Below are 20,737 nucleotides of genomic sequence, written 5' to 3' on the forward strand. Positions count from 1 at the left end.
TTCAATAGTATTAATTCTCCCTACACTGTAAGAATGGCTGTTTTAGTAGCACTGCTTTTCCCTGTAAGGAACAGCACGATGTTCTTACAGCAAAATTAACTCTTAACACTGGAATAGAAGGCTGTTTTTCCTTGACATATGCACAGCGTGTTCAGGCTCCTCAAAGCAAAGCATTTTTATTCTCAGTTGCTTTAGAAGTAGAATGTTCCATATGTCACCGTACCTAAAGTTTGTCTTTCTGACATTGTGTTTGGGTATGACAGTCTTAAGTACCTGTACACAAACGGAAAAAAATCATCTTCTGAGTAACTTGAGACTGTAGTGCTAAACCTTTGCTGTACACTCTGGTATTTACTCGTGCATCATGGCAGCAGTGGGTGTAGTTAGCAGAAATGTAATAGAAATAGATTTTTTAATCTACTTAAAGTGACAATTAAGAAAGAAAGAAGTGCTAAAATGTGTAAAAAAATAGGGAAAATGCAAAAGTAAACTTTTGTTTTCTGTACAGGCTTACCAGTTAGTCCATAATATCTGAATGTAACATTTGACAATTCTAATTCAAGTCTATTTTTGCTAAGAAAAGTAGATAGAATAGGAGCTCCAGAAGGTAGATACACCCTATCTTTACTTAAAACTGATTAATTGCCTTTCCTTGAAGAAATGTTGTTTTGGTTTTGTTTGTTACTCCAACATCATTTCCTGTCAAAATGGATAATGTTTTACAGAAGAAATGAGAATCAGGAAACTGAGTGTTTTTTGCAGAGTGGAATTCCTTCCACATCAGCATTAGGAGCTGATGACAGCTTTTTGCTTTTCTTGTCCCTGGTTCAGTCACACGCAGATGAATGGACTTGGATCCTTCCCCTACCTTCGCTGAAGCCTTTTATTTGACAGAGGGGTTTTGATACACTCCCTGAACAGCATTACAGTGTTAACAGCACATGAGCATATTGTAACCCTCCAGTCTTTTGTCCTGAAACGCTTTGACCTTAACTGTTCTATATGAAATGATGTATTGTAAACTTTAAGGAGCAGTTTAGCTGAAGTCCTTGACTGAATTAGATGTTTCTGATAGAGAAAGGAATGTACTGGAAGTTTTTATAAAACTTCGATTGTGATTTACTCTAGTCTGTTTTTGCTACTATGCTTCTGTGCATTTTCAGACTTAAGGCCCATCAATTTAGAAGACTTTTTTTTCCTCTTGGGGAATCAAAATATTGTGGTAGCTGGACTCAATGCTACCCTTGGTGAAAGTATGAACTAACACGTGCTTTTTCATTCCATATATACTGAAATGTGTAGCTCCAGAGCTGTTTCAGCATGCCATTCAGCACATGAATTTGTCCAAGTTAAAGTTTTCTTAATAAAGAAAACTGCCAAATGTTATAAACAAGGAATAGTCCCAAACCACCAAATGAAATCTAAAAGTGTGAGATCCTTTGCAATTATTCAAGCCGAAGGGAGCTTTGTGACAAATGCAAATTAAACCAAGGTTTACCAGGATAGTGTGAAGGTATTCACAGTTGCATCCCAATTACATTTTTTTTGAGGCTTTTCCCCATAGAAAATAGAACTTTTTTTTTCCTTGAAATATCTGTAAGTTACAGAGCATTGTCTATCATAGGGCTTGAAAGTTTTTAAATGGAAAAACATGTTTGGCATTGGAAATCCCTTGAGAAGAAACCATAGCTTTTTACTGAAGCTTGTTAGTCTCTCTCAGTGTTTGAAAGCTTGATAGTTTTGAAAATAAGAAGTAAATTTGACTTTTTCTGGATTCTTTCTTCTTTTAAGTGAGCAGTACCATAGGAAGGGAGTTCTTGTGTCATGAAATTGCTAGGTCTTTTTCCCCTAGGTTTTCAAGAAATGTTTGAGAGGTGGGAATGTAATTAAAATCTTATTCTCCCTTTGGCTGCATTTTTAATTTTGAATTCAAACCCTCACACAGAATAATAGAGCTTTGCTTTAGGGTGTTTTATACCTCTATCAAAGTGACTGAAGTAATTAGTATTTTATACATTTTGGTAAGTATTTTGTCACTGGAAGCACCAGTGCAGGTGAATGATAATGGTTTGAAGCTCAGGCGACGACGGGACCCTAAATGAGAATGTCACCTTTTAATCAGAGCACTTGGAGTCTATGGTATTGAAATGCCCTACAGAGAACATAGAAAAGCCATCCATCACTTGGTGACAGTCCAGTCTTTTCGTGCACGAGTAAAATTGTATTCAGCCTTTCCAAGGCTGTTGGAATAGAAGATGTTTTAACTCACCTCACAACAGCAGCCTAGAAGTTTGGAAGCAGAATGTACAGCTTGCTTTCTGAACAGCTTATGTGTCTCTATGTATCATCTTTCTTTAGATTGCAAGTGAAACATTTTCCATGTCCTGCTTCAAACACCTACCCCCTCCCTTTTATACACCCAACAGGTGAGATGATCTCTAAATTTTAGTCCTGTGTTTGGAGTTAGTTTGCGCAGTTGATTAACTCTTGACACTCAGTGGAAATAGTCAGCAAGTCAGAGGGAAAGGGACGATTGTGTAAGTCTGGCACAGGAACGTAGTTTGATGTGTGACTAAGAGGTCCTCTGGGGAATGCCTAGAAGAAGCTGAAGTACATTTGGTGACATGCACTTGGAATTATAAGCTATTATTACAATAATTCAGCCAACTAATTTCAAGCTGTATGTTGTTGTGTTTGTTTTTAACAACCCTCCTTCAGCTTTCTTTATAAATGAAAGCAACAGCAGCATCCAATACAATGTTGTACTTTAAACATAAATATTGTTGTTGTCAGGCATTTGGGAGATTTACCTTTGATGTCAATGGAAGCAGGAACCTGTACCTTGTCAGTTAAGATAAGCTGGCAATGATGAAACTCACTTAAATGGATTTACTCACAATTTACACTGTGTACATGACTGTTGCCCACTCTACTAGCTGCTCGAAATCAAAGACATTGATCTGCACTGTACTTAACACCTGTTCCCAGTTGGCTACTACTCAGTTTTTTTATTTAGTAAACTGAGTTTTCCAGTACCCTGTACAACAAAATCTGCTGTGAATATGCAAGATTTTTTGGGTTTTTTTTTCCTTCCTGGCATTTGAACATTTTTAAGCTGAAATCTTTTTTTCCTACCTCAAAATAAGGTAGGACTTCCTGTGAAGGGAGAGCATTCCTAAAATGCTACTATGTACCAGAGTGCTGAGAGAGAAAAGGCTGGGGAAATTGTATCAGGCCTCATTTTAGTGAGTGGAAAGGGAGAGGGAAAAAGTTTTTCCTGCTGCATCGGAGAACCAGTAAATGCAACCAGATGGGGAAGGCATGTTTACACTTGTTACTGAGTAAGTCTTTCCAGCAAACCTTTCTATCACAGACATGGAGAGAGTTAATCTTTTTCAAGAAAGTGCACTTTCTTCAGTCTTACGCTGTTATTGAGTTTGCTTTCAGAAATGCACTATGCTGATAATGCTGGTGATGAGAAACTTTTTAGCTATCATTTCAACTTGAGCATAAGCACATCTAATTCGGACACCTTTCTCTGTGAATTGTTGCCAGCAATGTAGAGATGCATTTTTGCCTGCCAGGGTGTACGTGTTCAAGTTTTAATGGCTCCTGTCATGTTAGCATGCAAAGTTAAATGGATTAAATATTCAGAATGTGCAAGATCCTGTACCAGGCTTGTTATACAGGGAGAGCTAATATATTAATCAAACAGCGTTATATAGGTTCCAGCATGAGCAGTATTAGCTAGGCCTCTGTTAAATAGCAGACATTCAAAGTCTACTCCCAATTTTGAAAAGTCTGCTCTTACCATCGCTGCTGTCATCTAGTGACATTTGTGCTCTGTTTCCACACAGCATTCTCACTCACTGTAATTGGCTGCTAGTGAAAATACAGGTATTACCCATCTCTTTTAGAAATTACCATTTTCTTCCCTGGCTGCATGTCACAGCTTTGTCAGGATGTCACAGAACTTAGCTAGGTAAGTTGCTACAAGTTGGATACTGCTGCTTTAGAAGTAACCTGCTACAGGAATAATTAGGCAAATACCATTATTGAGGCTGAGTTAAAATAACGGTGTCAATGAAATCAAGAATGTAATTGCGGTATTATTTTAATTATGCAAATCAGCTGTCAAAAGTAAGCAAATAATTTAAACTATTTGTTGAGCTTCACATATACGAAGGTTGGAGACAAGTGGGTTTCTCAGCAAGCCAAATTCAGTGCTTGGGGCAAAGTTATCACCAAGTTTGAGGGCTCAATTTAGAATGAGTTCCCTTTATTACTTATTTTTCAGTAGTGACATACAGTCATTAGTCATCCCTTTAAGACAAAGTCGGTGTATCGAATACTGAACGCAGAAGCAAAACCAAACCAAAAAACTACGTATATAATAATGTTCACGTACAATTGCTGTACTCAATGTAGTGTTAAAACTGACTAACTAATAAATGATTTGCAGAAAACAAAACAGAGAAAATGTTTACAGTATTGGTTTTGCTCCCTTCAACTAGAAACTCCCTTTCCATATCTTAAGGAATGTATTTATGCATTTAACTTCTGCTTTACTAACACACTGTTCAGTTTACCTTCTATGTTTAAATTCTGGTTTACCCTGTAAAACTGTAACATCTAGCGAAAATGGCCATTGACAACTGTAGTGTACCTTCAGTAATGTGCAAATCAGTTATTTTTCTAAGCCATGACATGCATGGTATGCACTGATAGCATGCTAGAAATGCACAAATTTACATCTTTGACTTTTATGTTTCTTATTTTTTTGTATTTCTTCTAGTTTGTAAAATTCTGTTAGTTTAAAATAATAAAAAATATAGAATACAATCCAAAAGTAAATAGATAAGAAACAATATTTCAGCATTAATCAATTATTCTGTTATGCAGTTTTAATCCTTGCTTGGAAAAAAAATAATTATTTATTCAGACAAGCACTTTCATAATACACTAATTCCACCTGGCATTTAATCCCATCGCAGACACCCATCCCAAACGCCGCAATGGTGATTCCACCTAGAAATAGCCAAGAATTTGGCTTCCATGGTCTTTTAAGTTTTTCTTGTCCTCTCCCTAAATAAAACCAGACAGATGGAGCAATCTTTGGAAATCATGTGAAAGCCAGTACATCTGCGGTAGGGAATTTGGAACAGGATACATTGAAAAAATTAATAGATCTACCAAAACCTAAGATTGAAACTGGTATGTGCATAGGCAGCTTCCCAGTGTGTGTTTTCTCCCAGTACAGACAGCATATACAGCAGGGTCCAAACCAGGCCCATTCCTGGGGTTTGGCTTTGTTCAAAAGAAACCAGTGTTGAGGTAGCAAAGCTTAGCTCAGGTCTCTTCCCCAGACTTGGCCGCTCTTACAACAAACCTCTTGGGGCTCCCAAGTGTTTGCTGCAGGTCTTCACTCTCTCTCTTGAATTTTGGCTGTCTACTGACAAAGTGAGGCCCTCAGGCAGCTTCCTCACTCGGTGACCATCACCCAGTCCTAGTATGTAACGGGGAGGACAGCGTCCCACCCAGCTGGGATGCACTGAATACTCTATAGATGATCTTATGAAAAGAAATGTGAAAAAGAAGCAGCACTGCCCTCCATTGCTCCTGTCTGTCCCAGGAAGGACTGTGGTTGCTAATATGTCACACTGTGGTTGTAGTTAAAATTCAGCTAAAGCACATAAACATAACTTTATAAAGGGAATAAAATTGCATAAGTGGTCCTATCAGAAGCCTTTAACTCACTGCCTACAACTTTTAAAACATGCCATTCCAGTCAAGGTTTCGCAGGCTAAGGAGGATATTGGGAGGAGGAGGAAGAGGAGGAGAACAGAGGGAGGTATCATGAGAGGTGGTGGCCCATGGACTTTTGTGGAGGTTAACAGCCAGGATGAGTCGATGGGAAAGGATTAACATAGTTACTGATGCAGTCTTTACTGTACTGTCTTTATTGTTATTTGGGGTAAATCTAGCATAAGCATTTTCAGCTGCACTGAAATCACACCTTCATTTGCTAGTGCAGGGGTACCCTGTAAATGTAAACACACTCCAAAGTCATTGTCGTTACAATCACCAACAGCCTATGGAGGAATACAGACTGCTTAGGTTCCCTGCAGCCCTAGTAACATAAACCACTGTTTAAAAGACACAATTTAGTTATATAGTGCACATTAAAAGTTGCTTCACTGCCTCTCTCTTTGAAGTGTACATTGAGCCCCCCATAAATAATGTTTGCATTACAAGATCGGTTAAAAAGAAGCTTTAAAGGAGCTATTGAGAGTTTCAGCCCATGGTTACACTTTCTTCCTAGCCCTACTGCAAAATATTTGCAATTATCCTAGGATGCTGAGAGTGAGGGAGAGACTGGCTGGGTAGAGAAAATGTGCCAGGGACTGGTTGTGAATTTGGCAGGAAGGGGAAGTTGCCCCACACGTGACTGGGGGTTACAGCACACATTGAGCAGAACATGTTCCCCGGTGACAGGCACTTCCTCACGGGGCTCACGAGACAGCCGTCGCTCACAGGACTACAAAGAGGAGTTGAATTCATTCCTGTTTGTTGGCCCCAACACATGACAGTGAAGAATGAACCATCTTCCAAACTAAACGACCAGGCAGACAAGCACATTTGGGAGAGCTTTGTTCAACTAATGTTAAAAGTTAAAGGTTACCTCTACTGTACAGTAACTGAACAGGATTCTTCTTTCAGGCTCTAAATAATGTTTTGTATTAGCACTCTATTATTCACTTTCAGGAAACATGGGGTTTGCAGGACAAAAGTAGATCCATGTTGGTTAAAATTCATTTGGCATCTCCCTCCTCTCTTAAAAAAAAAAACTTTCAGAAAAACAAACCTGAAAGATTAAATTATGTTTCTTATGCTATAAATCCTGGCATTTTAAAGCAGAGGCTGGACAGATTTGTAGATTGTTGCGACACTTTCAGTTTGTGGCTGAAAAGCTGCTGAGGATATCAGCTGAAACTTGTGCAGCCTTCACGGAAAGAGCATTTCAAAGCCCTGTACTTGACGAAATTCACTCCTCTGTGCAGCAGCACATAATTCTGGAAGCAGTGCTTCTACTCAACTCTTTAATGTTTTTCCAGAAAGAAAAGCCCATTAGCTGAGTATCTGTCTTCCATAGTGCTACTGCTGAAAATTGGAGTTTTCATACAAGCAGTGCTGAGTGAGGGAGCTGGCATACCTATGTAGTATGTCTTTATGTCAATTCCCAGCATTTAACTGGGATCGTAGTGCTCCGTCCTTTTCACTTCACAGTCTACCACAGGGCTCTGAAATCATGGTATTAATTGCATGCCACCATGGTGTGCAAGCTGCTTTACAGTCCTGCACACCAGCCTGTACCCTTGCCTTGGAGAGAAGAACCACTGCTCTCTGATTGTCCGTGACGGATCCAGAAGCTCCTGCAGGTGTGAAGTCTTGGTGGGGCTGGAGGATGGCTTGGGTGTCCACATGGCCCAGACAAGCAGCAGCTGCTGCTCCGGATCCTGCCGCCATACTGGCACAAACAAAATTAACATCTGGCCTGCAACATGAGCTATCCCGACTCTTAGCAGCACTAATACCTGAAATCCCTTAGGAGGTGGTCCAGAAAAGAAACGACGTGTAGAGTTTACATTCAAGAATTGTCCTGCTAGGAAGAGTTCCTTACTTTCCTTCCCAGTGCGCCAGCAAGATTAACACTGAATCCACACAGAAAAACCCACTGAAGGCAGTGAGTGTAATATGTAAATGTACCCAGCTGCAGAAATTAAGGACTATAGGTATAAGGAAGCTTCTTCCTCTTACTGATAAACCATTTCTATTTGCTCCGTCTAAATATACTAGATACTGTTTTGAGATATTGTTGAAATGCTACTCAAAACCTCTTTCATAAACAACAGAATACTTAGGAGAAGATCACTGAAGGTACAAAAGTGATAAACTCCTTAATAAAAAAGCTGTAGGATTGGATTTAAAACTGACCAAATGGTACCAAATAAAAGGTGAGAATGCTTTGAAGAATAAATGTGAGTGCTGGTTCCTCCACTTACAGAATTTGCACTGACAATGAGCAGTATCAGATATAATTTCTTTATCAAAAATAATCTTGTATCACAAACCTTGTCTTTCTGAAGAATGAATTTAATGTTTGCTCCTGAAATCTGACATAATACTGCAAGCGTGCATGTGCAAGAATATAGTTTTGAAACCTAGCAACTCATTGTATAAAGCCACTTTAGTCAGGATTGCTGAAGATATTATTTTGTCTGCTTACTGTCACATAATACACATGTTTCTGAACATCCATCTGCATTTCTTCTGTTTCTGTGACAGTCACTGCCTTTTAATGTTGTCCTCAGCAAGGGAAGAATCAAGTTTAAGCTACAGGCTTCAATGTCTCCTCCACTAATGTTATTATGGCAGTATCCCTTGTACTATGAGTTTACAGAGGACTGACTGTGGTTTTGGAAACAGATCATCTCTATTCATATATTTTAATAAGATACTAGAAACGTTACTATTTTACTTGAATGTTTCTTTATACGTTACGTTGAATTTTAAGACCTCTCTTTGCTATCTTAAAAACAGTCACTGTTGAATAACTGACGTATTTCCCCAAGGAAGAGTTGAACTTGCCTAGTTCCTAGTCCTGCAATTACTTATGCATGTAGTTAAGAATACAAACGCTCCCCTTGAAATCAGGTGGAGAAGGATATGCTGAGCCATGGCCTTTGCTATATAGTCGCAGTTTCTAGAGGTACACCCATAATTCAAATTCACTAATAATAATGATCCTGTTGTCTCCTACTTAAAGGAGAATTGTGTCAACACAGAAGGTTTTGCAGTGCAAGTTTTCACAGGAAAACTTTTTTTGTTCTAAGTATTATCTGTCTGAAGGTAAAGAAACATTTTACCCACCCGTTCAGTAAATATTGATTTAGCTTTTAGCCAACCATTTTGCTCTCCAAGAAAAATAATCCAGGTATAAAATCCTATTGATTGAACAGCCAAACTCAGTGGCAAAATTCTCATTGGCTTCAGTACAGATCAGGATTTCACGAGGAACATTTATGGATGTAGCGTGGGCTAGTTCTGGTAGTGTGGAGACTTACAGGGTGCTCGCAAAATAAAAAAGCAACATAGACTCAGCTATGCAGAACTATCAGAAATTGTTTAGACTGCCACACAACTTTTTTAGCTTTCCAATCACACAGGCACCTTCTCCAAGTGCTCTTCCTGCTAAATAAATCAACCATAAAGAAAAGCCTAGAAAACAGCAACTACCAATGTAGATTTTCTGAGCCTTGTACATAAAAGTATGTATAATAATATCTTTTTTCCCCTCAGTCCTCACTCAAGCATGACTGAAGCTAAATATGGAGAATAAATTGATTAATCAATTATTCTTTAGCACCTTGACAAAGAACTTTCTGTAAATTTTATATATTCCTGTTAATGCTCTAAGACTGAACATTCTGAAAGAAATCCAATGTACATTTGTGCTGTTTCTGGTTTCACATGCTGTCTTGCACTTTATAGAGATGGCTTTCATTAATACTGAAATAAACTTGATGCTGTTTTCAGTCAGCAGGCTTTGGCCACTCTGTTCCCCTCCTCCCTTTTATGTGTCAGTTGTAAATTGCTTGACAAGTATTCTCTGTCATACTCTGCCCCACTGCTGGTATGCCACATCTTTAAAGATTCAAAAGAGAGAGACAGAAAGGCTAAAAAGGCAACAGGTAGCTAATACAGCAGATGGCTGCGTCTCTGGTGAAACTTGCTCAGAGTACCAAACAGTGAGACTGTGTTTTTCCTTCAGACTGCAGGTGGAGAGGCCATGAATGAAAACAAATTTCTGAACACAGACTCCAGCACAGGATCAGTGGAAACAACCGTCAAGCCATTACCATTTAAAGATCCAAATTTCATCGTGAGTATATTATTTTAACAACCTGAAATTCTAAACTCTTCAAATAAAATATTAACTAGGATTCTATTTAACCATATTGCTAATGTAAATATTAAGAAAGTCAGCTTAACTGCCCAATAAAAAAAGGTCGCAAATTTTTAAGAAATTCACCTCAAGTCCATGCCACACTATGGTCCAAAGCGCACACTGTATTATAGCATGAAAAGGGCCCTGGTCCAGAGGCAGAACTATTATATTAAGTTCCAAAACAGAGTCAGAAAACCTGCTAGCTAAGGTAAGTGCAGAAGTTTTATGGTGTGGTATCTCACAAACTACCACAGCTAGAGAGGAATAATTTATACTGCTGTGAATGTAGGAATCCCATCTCCCAAGTCCTAGCCAAGGCAGACTGCAAAACATTTGAGCTCGAAATCAGCCAGAGAGTCATTAGCAGCTGGCATTTTGCTCCTCTCTGGGTCCCTGAAACTCTACCAGACCTGTGGTGTCTGTTCTTGCAGTAATTGCTAGATTTAGAAGCAAACGCTTCTGTGCTCCCCAGAAGCCTGGCCTGCCGGCGCTCAGAAGTCATGTAAACTCTGACAGCTGATGAAATACAGGCTGTTAAAACACTGCGAGGTTTAAACTCGGGGAGAAGGTGAAGGAAGGCTACAGCGAGCGATGCTGTCATGGCTGGGTTTGTTTTTAATATCTTTTTATCGTGCTGTGCCAGGGCCGGCTCATTGGCACACTGTACAAATGCTTTCTAGACAAGCAGACTTCTTACTCTGCTGGTCCTAAGCCAGTACTCAGAAAGAAGGATTTTATCCCAGATTTCATTCTGTATGAATAAGATACAATATCCCACAGCACAAAACCTGAGTAATCGGGCATCACACAGCTCACTAAGCACAGGTTTGGCAGGGGGTGTAAAATTAATCTCTGACTTGCAGGTTGCTTTCTGTGTGCTTTGCAGACAACTTCTGTCATGAGAGGGGCGTTCAAATGACTATATACTTTGCTTACCCTGATCCTCCAGTGAGCACCAGCGTCTCTGAGAAATGGGGCTTATTGGAAAAGCTCCATTTGCGTGCAGCCAGAAGCATTCCACGTGGCTTCCGTATAGGATTTAAATAGCCAAGAGGCCTTGGGCTGATCCTTTAGTTCTTAGAGGGATGTCACCATTCTGACAAGGCAATAGTAATGTCTGCATGCTTGAAATAATAAGGAATGTACAGGGCCTTCGGCAACTGCTGCAGGAATAATAGGCAGTTACAATAAAAACATGAAATTGTTCTCCCCAGTGCAGTAACTAATTTGAGAAGAAATGGATTGAGTTTTAACTAGCTTTTTGTCAGTCTGAACTGGTAGTAACAGTATGAATTACCTTTTGCGTCCTTCTAGCCTAATTTGCTTTAAAAGGTAGAAAAGAAATCAAATTGTGTCTATGTCTCATAAATATGCCCAAGTTTGAACCATTACCTCACTGCAGAAGATAGACTTAAAAGCAGAGAAGAAGGAAGAAATTACCTGTTTCTCAACTTCCTGACTGGAATTTGCATCCCTTGGCAATGGGGCAGGGGAAGAAGACCTTCAGACAATCGTGTAGTGCAATGAATAACTCCACTTGTCATAGCTCCAGCTTTCATTAGTGTAGAGGTAGCCTGGTTCATTTGTGCTTGGCAGTCATTGCCTTTAGATTGTAGATATGTTAGGCAATAGTCAGCCCCGCTCCTAGGAGGCATAAGTTCATATGAACCCAGTAGTTGCTTCTGAGAAACCGGATTACTGAAAAAAAGAATTTTGCAATGATCTGGGGGAAAACTCACGTAATGCAGTCAAATTAGTACAGTGGCAGTACATCTATTTTCATCTCTTATTCCTGCAGTCTCTATTTTACAATGATCTCTAGATTAATAAGGTGTTACCCTCAGAGCAAACATTTACATGTACTTTCTGTATTGGATATCCGTTGCCAAACCCCAGTAGATCATCAGCCCATGACCATCTTTCCTGAATATATCTTATGTGTACAGAAAAAAGTTTTCTCATTGAATCCTTCCTCCTATCATTCTCAGCAATTTAACAGGCTAATTTATAAACCAATCACAGCAGAAGTGTGTTTGCAGAACATTGCTGAGTTTTGATGAGACTGATGTGGCAGGCAGTAATTATTAACAGAAATAACAACAACTTCCCAATCGTAAGAACATTTTCTTTTCTGAAGTAAAGCTGTAAATCTGTGTCCTTTGATCATTTAGAAGTAGTACAGTATGTTGTGCAGCTTCTGTCTCTGGAGGAACATAAATAAATTACTTTGTAGCAATCACATTTGATAACTGAAACTGCCATTACAGTACCTGTGGCAAGCCTTTCATTAGTGTACCTTTCAAAATGCAAAATTGTCTTGGCAGCCAACATTCTAGTTATTACTCTTTTTCTATTATTCTGTCTTCTATCCTTCGAAAGAAAAATAAAATTTCCAGAAAGTTTCTCATAGTATTCATTACATTTTGCAAGATCAGTTGTTTTTTCTAAAGTCATGGATAATCTATAAAAGAAAGCGCTGCACCTGTAATACGCCAGAAAAAGGAGAGAGAATATTTAGCTGTGTAATCACAATTTCAGACACAACTTCGCTGTAATAAGTTCTAATACGAAGGGAAGTACGTACAGAATCCTGTAATCTCAGGCTAAACCTAACCACATTGATTTTCTATTTCCATGTAAAAGGCAGATTTTCATTTCCTTCAGTTAATCCTAAACACAGTAGCTTTGACACAGTCCAAAAAGCTTTGTTTTTCTTGCAGCCAAGATTAAAGTGTACAGTATATTAGCCTGCTGATGAAATAAGTGAGGGTAACAAATGGTTCATGACAAGATGGGACGTAGCAGAAAGACTATGAAATAGAAGTGTCACGCTCTGAAGTAGTATTCTTTCTTTATTTTTTTCTCTAAGCACCATATTCTTAATTCTAGCACTCCGGCATTGGTGGAGCAGCAGCTGGCAAGAAGAACAGAACTTGGAAGAACCTGAAACAAATTCTTGCTTCTGAAAGGGCATTGCCATGGCAACTAAATGATCCTAGCTGTAAGCTGCTTAGACGCTTTGCATGTATTTATAAATAATAAAATCCACACAAATAACTTTCTTTAAAACAAACCTAAATTATTTCATCAGTGCATTCAATATCCTGCTTGAATGAGGTCCAGTAGTACATTCAAGACCAATCACACTCACCAGCCCTATGTGAAAAGCAGGGGGAAGCAAGTAATTTGCAGTATTGTGACAAAGTTCAAATACATGTGGGCAGACAGTTCAGTAAAGGGAAATGTATTTATCCAAACCAGGTCAGAAACTTCTTATTCCCATCAGGTTTTTGTCACCTCTCACTGCTGAGGAGCCTGCTCCACTGTATACAGCCCAAATGTTTTCTGATGGGTGGCTGCTGCTTGATTAGCTCTATTTGAACTATTTTCAAAGAGATTCTGCTAAGCCACATACCTGCAGTAGCTCAGACTTCAGCCCAAGCTTCCTATCCAGCTCCTTATCCTAGATTCTTGGGAGATTTTAATCCTACATCCCCTATTTAGTTCAGCACAGCTGAAACTATGTTATTACCAGTCCTGATTAGCAGTCCTAGCTGGTGTACAATCTACAGGAGCAGAGTTACAGCAGTGGTTTTAATCTCAGTATACTTCAAGTCTACTCATAAAGTAGGGTACTATTGAACATAGCTGGAGGCAGAATGTGATCCTCAGATTTGACTTAAGGAAGTGGAGGCATTTCAGAATTGAGCATATGCATATACTTTTTGTCAGACTTGGTGCTTTATCCAAAAATAGCCTGTCATTTTTTGAAGTGTTTTAAACGCAACTGTTACAGAAAAATGCAGACTACTCTGTGTTCCTGGCTATTGTAACTGACAATTTGCTGATGTTGCTATTTCTATTACATTCTGTTTGCAAGAGTAAATTTACAGGAATTTTTTTTTTAAGAAGGTGGGAAAAGAAATTCAGTTGCTTATTTGAAACAAGCTGTGTGTGGCATTAGTGTCTTCTGAATGATGAGATTATGAATTAGAAATTTGATATGGATGTAGCATTTGAATTGATGATGGCATCTGAATGAAGTGCAAGAGAGATCAGGAAGGAGGAATGAAATGAGTCAGGTACAAGATATTTCAACTTCCAAAATTGGGGATTTAACTACTTAAACATACCAACTGTATCTTAGAAGTGTTTATGAATGAGAGTTGCTATCTAAAGGGCACAAAAGAACAGCAACTTCCATCATTTAATTTAAACATTCAGACAACTTTCTAGGTCATTGACTAGGCTTAAAGTGGTACATGCTTAAAGATTTAACTGATTTAAAAGATTGCTTTGCTTTTCTGGATTATAGTATTTCAGAGCTGCAATCTTGAGCAATGTTTCGTGGTTTTAACATACAGCATGCATATGATAATGGCTATTCTTTGCAAATAACTGACTGCAAGGGTATTTAGTAAGACTTGGAAGAAATCAATACATTTCAGATAGCCCTCACATTTTTCCTTTAGGGCGAGGGCAGTTTTGCTTGCTGAACTTCCATTAGAGAGCTGAGCAGAATCAAGCTATTGTTTACAGGGCTAACAGGCTAAATGTTTTCAGAGGTAATTCTGCTTCTTATCTTTTGCTTTAGTGCTGCTAGTTACTAGACACCTCAGAAAGGAAAGGCAGCATTTTAAAGAAGTATTGTTACCTATTTTTAGTTTGGGTTTACATTTTAAAATATATATAGCACATTGAATTTATCCCTTTGCTTCTCTCTAGATTTTAATATTGATGCTCCTCCTTCCTTTAAGCCTGCCAAGAAATATTCGGACATTTCAGGACTTCCGGTAAGTATCTTATTTTTCTCTTCAAAACTGGCATCTCACTTTTCACAATGAAATAAAGCTGGTGCGTGCTTTTGTAAAAGATGTACTTGCTGAGGTTCCTGTTCAGCCTCGTGCTTAATAGTTGTCTGGTGATTTAGGGCCAAACCCCAAATACTGTTGCTACCTCACAAAATCCTTAGGTTGTTAGTAGATGTCAGGACAGATTTAATAACTTACCTTGCCAGGTGGCACCTATCACACCTCTTTCCCAGCCATAGAGTCTGCATTGGTCCACATCACTTCTGATTTTGTAGATTGTCACAGTGAAAGCTGGTAGCCCACAGTCTCCATGACTGCTAACTTTGCCAACCTTTAACCACACAGACTGAAACTTTCAATGCTGAGCGTTTGTCTGAGGCTGATTTACTTCATTATATCTTTTAGAGAAAGTTTCAAATAGATGGCACTCAGCAGTTTCCAAGAATGAGATTAGGCAATGTTATATTTATTGATACAAAACAAAACCAAAATGTTATATTTATTGATAAAAACAAAACAAAACAAAACAAAGAACTCCCTTGTAATCATTGCTCTCAAACTTCCCCTCAAACAAATCAGCCTGAGACCGACACTTGGCATGGACTTTTGAGAATTTCAAATACCCCTATGCTTCAGAGCTGGAACTTGGAATTTGGCAGATATATAGCCTGTGTGTCACAGATGGGCTCTTTTACATGGTTTTGTTAAAGAAAAAAAATAACGGAAAAAACCCCCACACTTGACTTAGACACAGTTTGCACATACTCCAAAATGTCTCGGTAGTTACAGTTTGGCACCTGAATTCCCCAAAGATTCTGTTGGCACAAAATAGGAGTAAAGTAATTGAATTCTGCCCAACAAAAATTTTGTATCTGCTGTTGATACTGTTCCTGTGTGAGATGAATAATTTTATTTAAAACTAAACAGGTGTTAGTAACAGCATATCTTTTCACTTTTCACCTTCAGCCTCCAGTGGTTTATTTTGCAGAAGCCTATGCATTTATTGGAATTGAAATTAATAGGAATGTTTTACTTTGGACTGTAAAAATGGTTAAGTAATGCTTACACTAAATAACTACAATGAAAACTTTGTAATGTCAAATAGCCTTAGCCAGAATTCCTGGGTTCCTTCCCAGTTTAATCTGTTTCTTATCCATAGGACAGTAGCCCACCTCACAGAGATGCCTGTAAATATACACGTCTGTTATGTTGAGGCAGGTGAACACAGCACCTTGCATTCTGTACACTGAATTAGGTGAAAGTCCCCACTGGGGAAAAAAAAATGGGTGAGCACTTATTTAAGGACTGCCTTATAGTGGATACACGGTGCGAGGTATCGAAGAATAGCTATAGCACCAACTGTAGTCCTGTACATCCTAACATTTGAGTTCTTGATTTGGTGGCATATGTTTTCTTTAACTTTTTTAAGTAACACATTTAAATAAGGCATCTAGGAGGTGGCATGTTTCCAGCCTGTGCCTTTGAGCATAATTTGGAAATGGAGTGGGTTGCTCGGATCAAGGCTTGTAACCCTTGGTGTTCAAGAGGGAATGGGAAAGTAACATCTCCCTCGCAGATGAACTGGCAGATAGCAAACGAAAGACACTGCTCACAAACCCAGGGAAAAAGAATTCCCTCCAGCCAGGCAGACTTAGAGTCTGATACACATAAGAGTAATGCTTTGATATAATAACAACTTGTTTTCAGCCAAGGAGCAGGGGTCAGTTGAATAAGGAACTTTGTATAAGTCCCCCTACTCTATGTAAAGATGCAGCAGATGGAGGAAGGGGAGGGATAGGTGGACATGTGAAATATAATGAGTAGATATCACCAAAATAGCAAAAATTCGATACTGGGCCACTTAATGATGTTTATCTGTTTCGTATCTTCTCCCCTTAGAGCTGCTTTGCAGGTGTTAGTAGCATCCACACCACATGTTATCGGAGTTGCTGCTACATCTCTGACCTGTGAGGGGCTTATGTGGGGCAGAGGCGTAATGGCATAAGCCCCTTTCACTGCCCTATCTCCAAGGAACCAAATGGTGCTTTCCAGCACTAGCCTTTGCTGCATCTCAAAACTAGTCAGTCATTGCACCTACAGCCAGGTGATGGTGCAGGTTATAGATGTGAGTGAGGACCATGTGCCTACCAGCTAAGGGTCAGTTTAGCCATTGGAAATTAGTCTTCCTCTCAGTTCCTCAGTTTTTCTTTACCAGCTCCTCCTTTCCATCAGTGATTTATGTACTCGAACTACTCTGGCTCAGTATAAATGCTCTCCGTCCAATATGAATCCATTCAGCGCTGCCTTTGTTTCCTTTTTTTTTTTCTTTTCCACTTAATTTTTCATCCTTTAATTGCACTGTGAGTCAAGTTCCCTATTTTACCTGATCTGCAAGGTTTCTCCAGACTTCGATAAAAACACCGTGTTTAAAAAAGATCTTTTTTATTAAGATAACTGAGGCAGTGTGTCCTTTAAATAGCTAAGCTAGAAATGTTTCATAAGAAGCACTAAATGTATTTTCAAGATCATTTCCTCGTAGGAAGATACGTTGGGTAAAAGAATATTTTAGAAATCTAGTATAAGAAAAATGCCCCTGTATTTTCTGTGTAAAATCTGAAAGCATTTGTGTAAGAACATATTTTCTATGAGATTGCTGAATTCCCCACGGAAAAAGAAAAAAAGTAAAATAAATTCCTCAGCATTACCCATTTAGGGAAGAATTAAATGGTCTAGCAGGTACAAGAAAAAGGAGAAATGTATTAAAACACTCTCATCAGTATACCTGCAGTTATATTAAAAGCCACAATTAAATTCTACTGATCCTCTTCTCTTTCTCTGCGTAACACAAATGAAATTAAATTTACCAGTGATCTAAGCAGAGCAGATGATTTATATGTGTAAGGCAGCCTAGAATTCAAAGCTATTATCTACTGTATTGGCACTGCAAAATATATCTATTATTTCCAAACTTGCAAGATGAGTATTTAGACATTTTAGCATGCAAAACAGAGTAATTTATTGTAAAGCAGTTAAAAAAACCCCAAGCTTTCAAATGTTTATATTTCTCTTCCTTTTCTGAAAATGGATCAGCCTTGTTACTATAGAAACAGATTGAGATAACTAATTTATTGTATTTGAAGAGCGTGTATCTGTGGCCTTTGACTTAGTTTCTAAAGATGACAGAGTTTTTTCTTTCTAAAATCACTTTGCTTTTCTAATCTGTTTTATTTATTGCTGAAGTAGCGGTAAAGTTTGTTTCCAGACTGAAGTCATGGCGTAAATGAGTAGTCACCATATATTAGTGTGTGCAAACAGTGCAGCCCAACATGAAGTATCAGAAAGGTTAAGAACTGCCATAATATTTTTAACCTAGATTGGTGTGCAACAGAAATTGCAGATATTGCATGGTTAGTTTATTATAGACTCAAGCTACCACCAGGGATAAATTTACTCCTAATGTCCTAACTTTGCCATTTGTTTGAAAATGAATTGATGATCTGACTGTTAGCTGATTACATTTAATTAACCTCATAGCATCTCTTTGTAAAGAAAGAAGCTACAAATAACATTTAATTTTCTGCTAAGTCTTATCAGGCCAGACAATTAACTGGGTTGTTACCATGGTCAGCAGATCCTTTCCAACATCAAAATGGTAGAGGGCTCTGCACTTCAACAGTATGGATGGGGAGAATGCTCCGGCTCTTCCTGGTCTTTTCTTTTTTAGTAGCAATGTCTTAAGGGATCTCAGCTGCCTGTGCCCTGCAGCCTGCCACCGTCTCCTCTGAAGAAAGGTACAAAAGACACTTTTGGAGCCTTGGCAGGTGCTTGGTAATCCAGTGCTGAAGGGGTAGTGACTGATTGAAGGTGGAGAGGTGACACCCTGAAGCTGGCCGCCTTCCCACCCAGCCTCCTGTGCTGCCCCCCACCACATCTGAGCTCAAGGTTTCTGTAGCAACAGGGAAAGGGAGAGGATGGAAGGAAACTGGCACTGCTCCCAGGCACCCAGGGTCCAAATATAGCAGAGGATACAAGCATAGCCCGGGGTTAGCTGGCCAGGCTGCTATCCTGAAAGCAGGCGTCTGCAGCAAGGCACAACGCCGAGTTCAAATTTCTTATCAGTTCAGTTACAGCACCATAAGCTGAGACTCCCTTGCTTTAACAACCACTTTAAAGTAAATTAAAAGCCAAGTTGTATGCAGGAAGGGAAAATCAGTCCAAAGCTATCAGAGCACCCATAACTCAGCGTCTTTGTGGGTAATTTATTGGCAGCAGCCCGACTCTTTGGAGAGCTGCCTTGTGAGAGACTGCACAAGGCACGGAGTTGCTAGGGTGAGTTTGGACAGTTGAGGAATTTCTTTTGTGCTGTGTTTTGTATGAAGCTATTTCAGCCCTCTGTTATGTTTAATGCATTTTTAATGTGATTTTATAGGGGTCTGTTAACTTCTCGTAAGTTCTGACACAAGGAGAAAGAAAATAAATGTCAAACTTTTGGTGACGTGGTAGAACAGCAGTGCTGTTACTGGGGAAGACACCTCACTACTTTGTGGTCTTGTAATTAGATGCTTTTTCGAGTATTCTGTTTTGAGATCTTATTTGAACAGTGTCTCTGCTATTGTTTCTTTTTCAGGCAAATTACACAGATCCCCAGAGCAAGCTGAGATTTAGTAACATTGAAGAATTTGCCTATATTAGGATGCTCCCTTCAGACGCTGTTACAGGATACCTGGCTCTAAGGAAAGCAACAAGTATTGTTTCTTGAAGAGACCAAATGTTGCCATATATCGCTTGTGAACAGTGCTAATTTTGAGAATCGTGATGGAAACAGACTGTGGGACTGAGGTTCCTTAAAACTGTCCATGGACATTTACATCTGGATGTAGTTGATGATACATGGATTTGAAGAACATACGGATTTAATTTTGATAAATGCTGATATTTGTTAGTTTGCCAATTTGTAAGCAATTTGGTTTGGTGAACAGAATAACTTAGACCTTGAGGATACGGCTCTGCACCATAATGTCTGAGTTATATTAATTTCTGTAGAGACAGAATTTCATCCCCACCCTATGTATTTTATGTACTGCTCTGGCTCAGAAGGGTCATGTGAACTAAGGAAACGATACCAAAATACCCCAACTTGTAAGCCTGCTTTGCAGATGCCTGCTTTGCCACTTGGCTATGAAGAATTTTGTCCCACTTGTAAAATGAAGTTAAAATACCTAGCAAGTGCTGCTGTTGTGATGACTGTTTATGGTACTGAGCTCAGTGGAAATGAACAGCTCCAAGCAAATATTTGCATTGAAGAACTGTCAGCATAAATAAAGTTGGCCTCAAACTTGTTTTTAAAATATCCTAATGACTATGCATAAGGAGATAAAAATCAAATCGCCAGTTAACTCTTAATCGTGACACCTTGTAGTTTTTGAGTGCTTCATTTCACAACCTGACTGTTCTTCTGCCTTTACTAGGTAGTACAATATTAGTACTAATTTGTACCAAAAAAAGTACTAATTTCCCAGACTTTTAAAATACTTTGCTAAAAAAGGTAGGATTTCCACTGTCCAGTGACGTTCTGACACCCAGATGGTCTTCAGCAAGGTGAGACCTCCTAGGTCAGGACACTGACCTTTGCACCATGAGGTACCAGAAGAAGAACCCATAGGAACTGAGCGTTGTCACCCTTTAGAGGAAAGAGACTGAAGGAGAGTTGAGACTCTTGTGGGGAGAGGGGGCTGACAAGTACATGCCAACGTCAGCATGACCAGGATTTCCTGAAGCTAAGTGTAGAGGCAAGGGGGCAGAGGGTTTTCTTATGACAAGCTGCTGCTTCATTGTCTTCCCACTTCTGCATCTTTGTCCCAGCCTTAGAGTCTTGTCAGGTTTTAATCAGTCTAGTTGGAGGCCTGTAACTAGTGGA

The 20,737-nt window shown here is 39.1% G+C and overlaps 1 protein-coding gene across 1 annotated transcript; it reads left to right on the plus strand.

The window, feature by feature from the left end:
* The first annotated feature begins 841 nt into the window (after positions 1 to 841).
* Positions 842 to 19,579, plus strand: INO80C (INO80 complex subunit C). Its single transcript, XM_010194088.1, is given in 5 exon segments — positions 842 to 952; positions 9,833 to 9,943; positions 12,899 to 13,010; positions 14,735 to 14,802; positions 19,448 to 19,579. Coding segments are annotated over 5 exon segments (534 nt in total).
* Positions 19,580 to 20,737: the final 1,158 nt, after the last annotated feature.

The sequence above is a fragment of the Mesitornis unicolor genome, unplaced genomic scaffold (genome assembly GCF_000695765.1).
Source record: "Mesitornis unicolor isolate BGI_N332 unplaced genomic scaffold, ASM69576v1 scaffold36841, whole genome shotgun sequence".
Classification (NCBI taxonomy): domain Eukaryota; kingdom Metazoa; phylum Chordata; class Aves; order Mesitornithiformes; family Mesitornithidae; genus Mesitornis; species Mesitornis unicolor.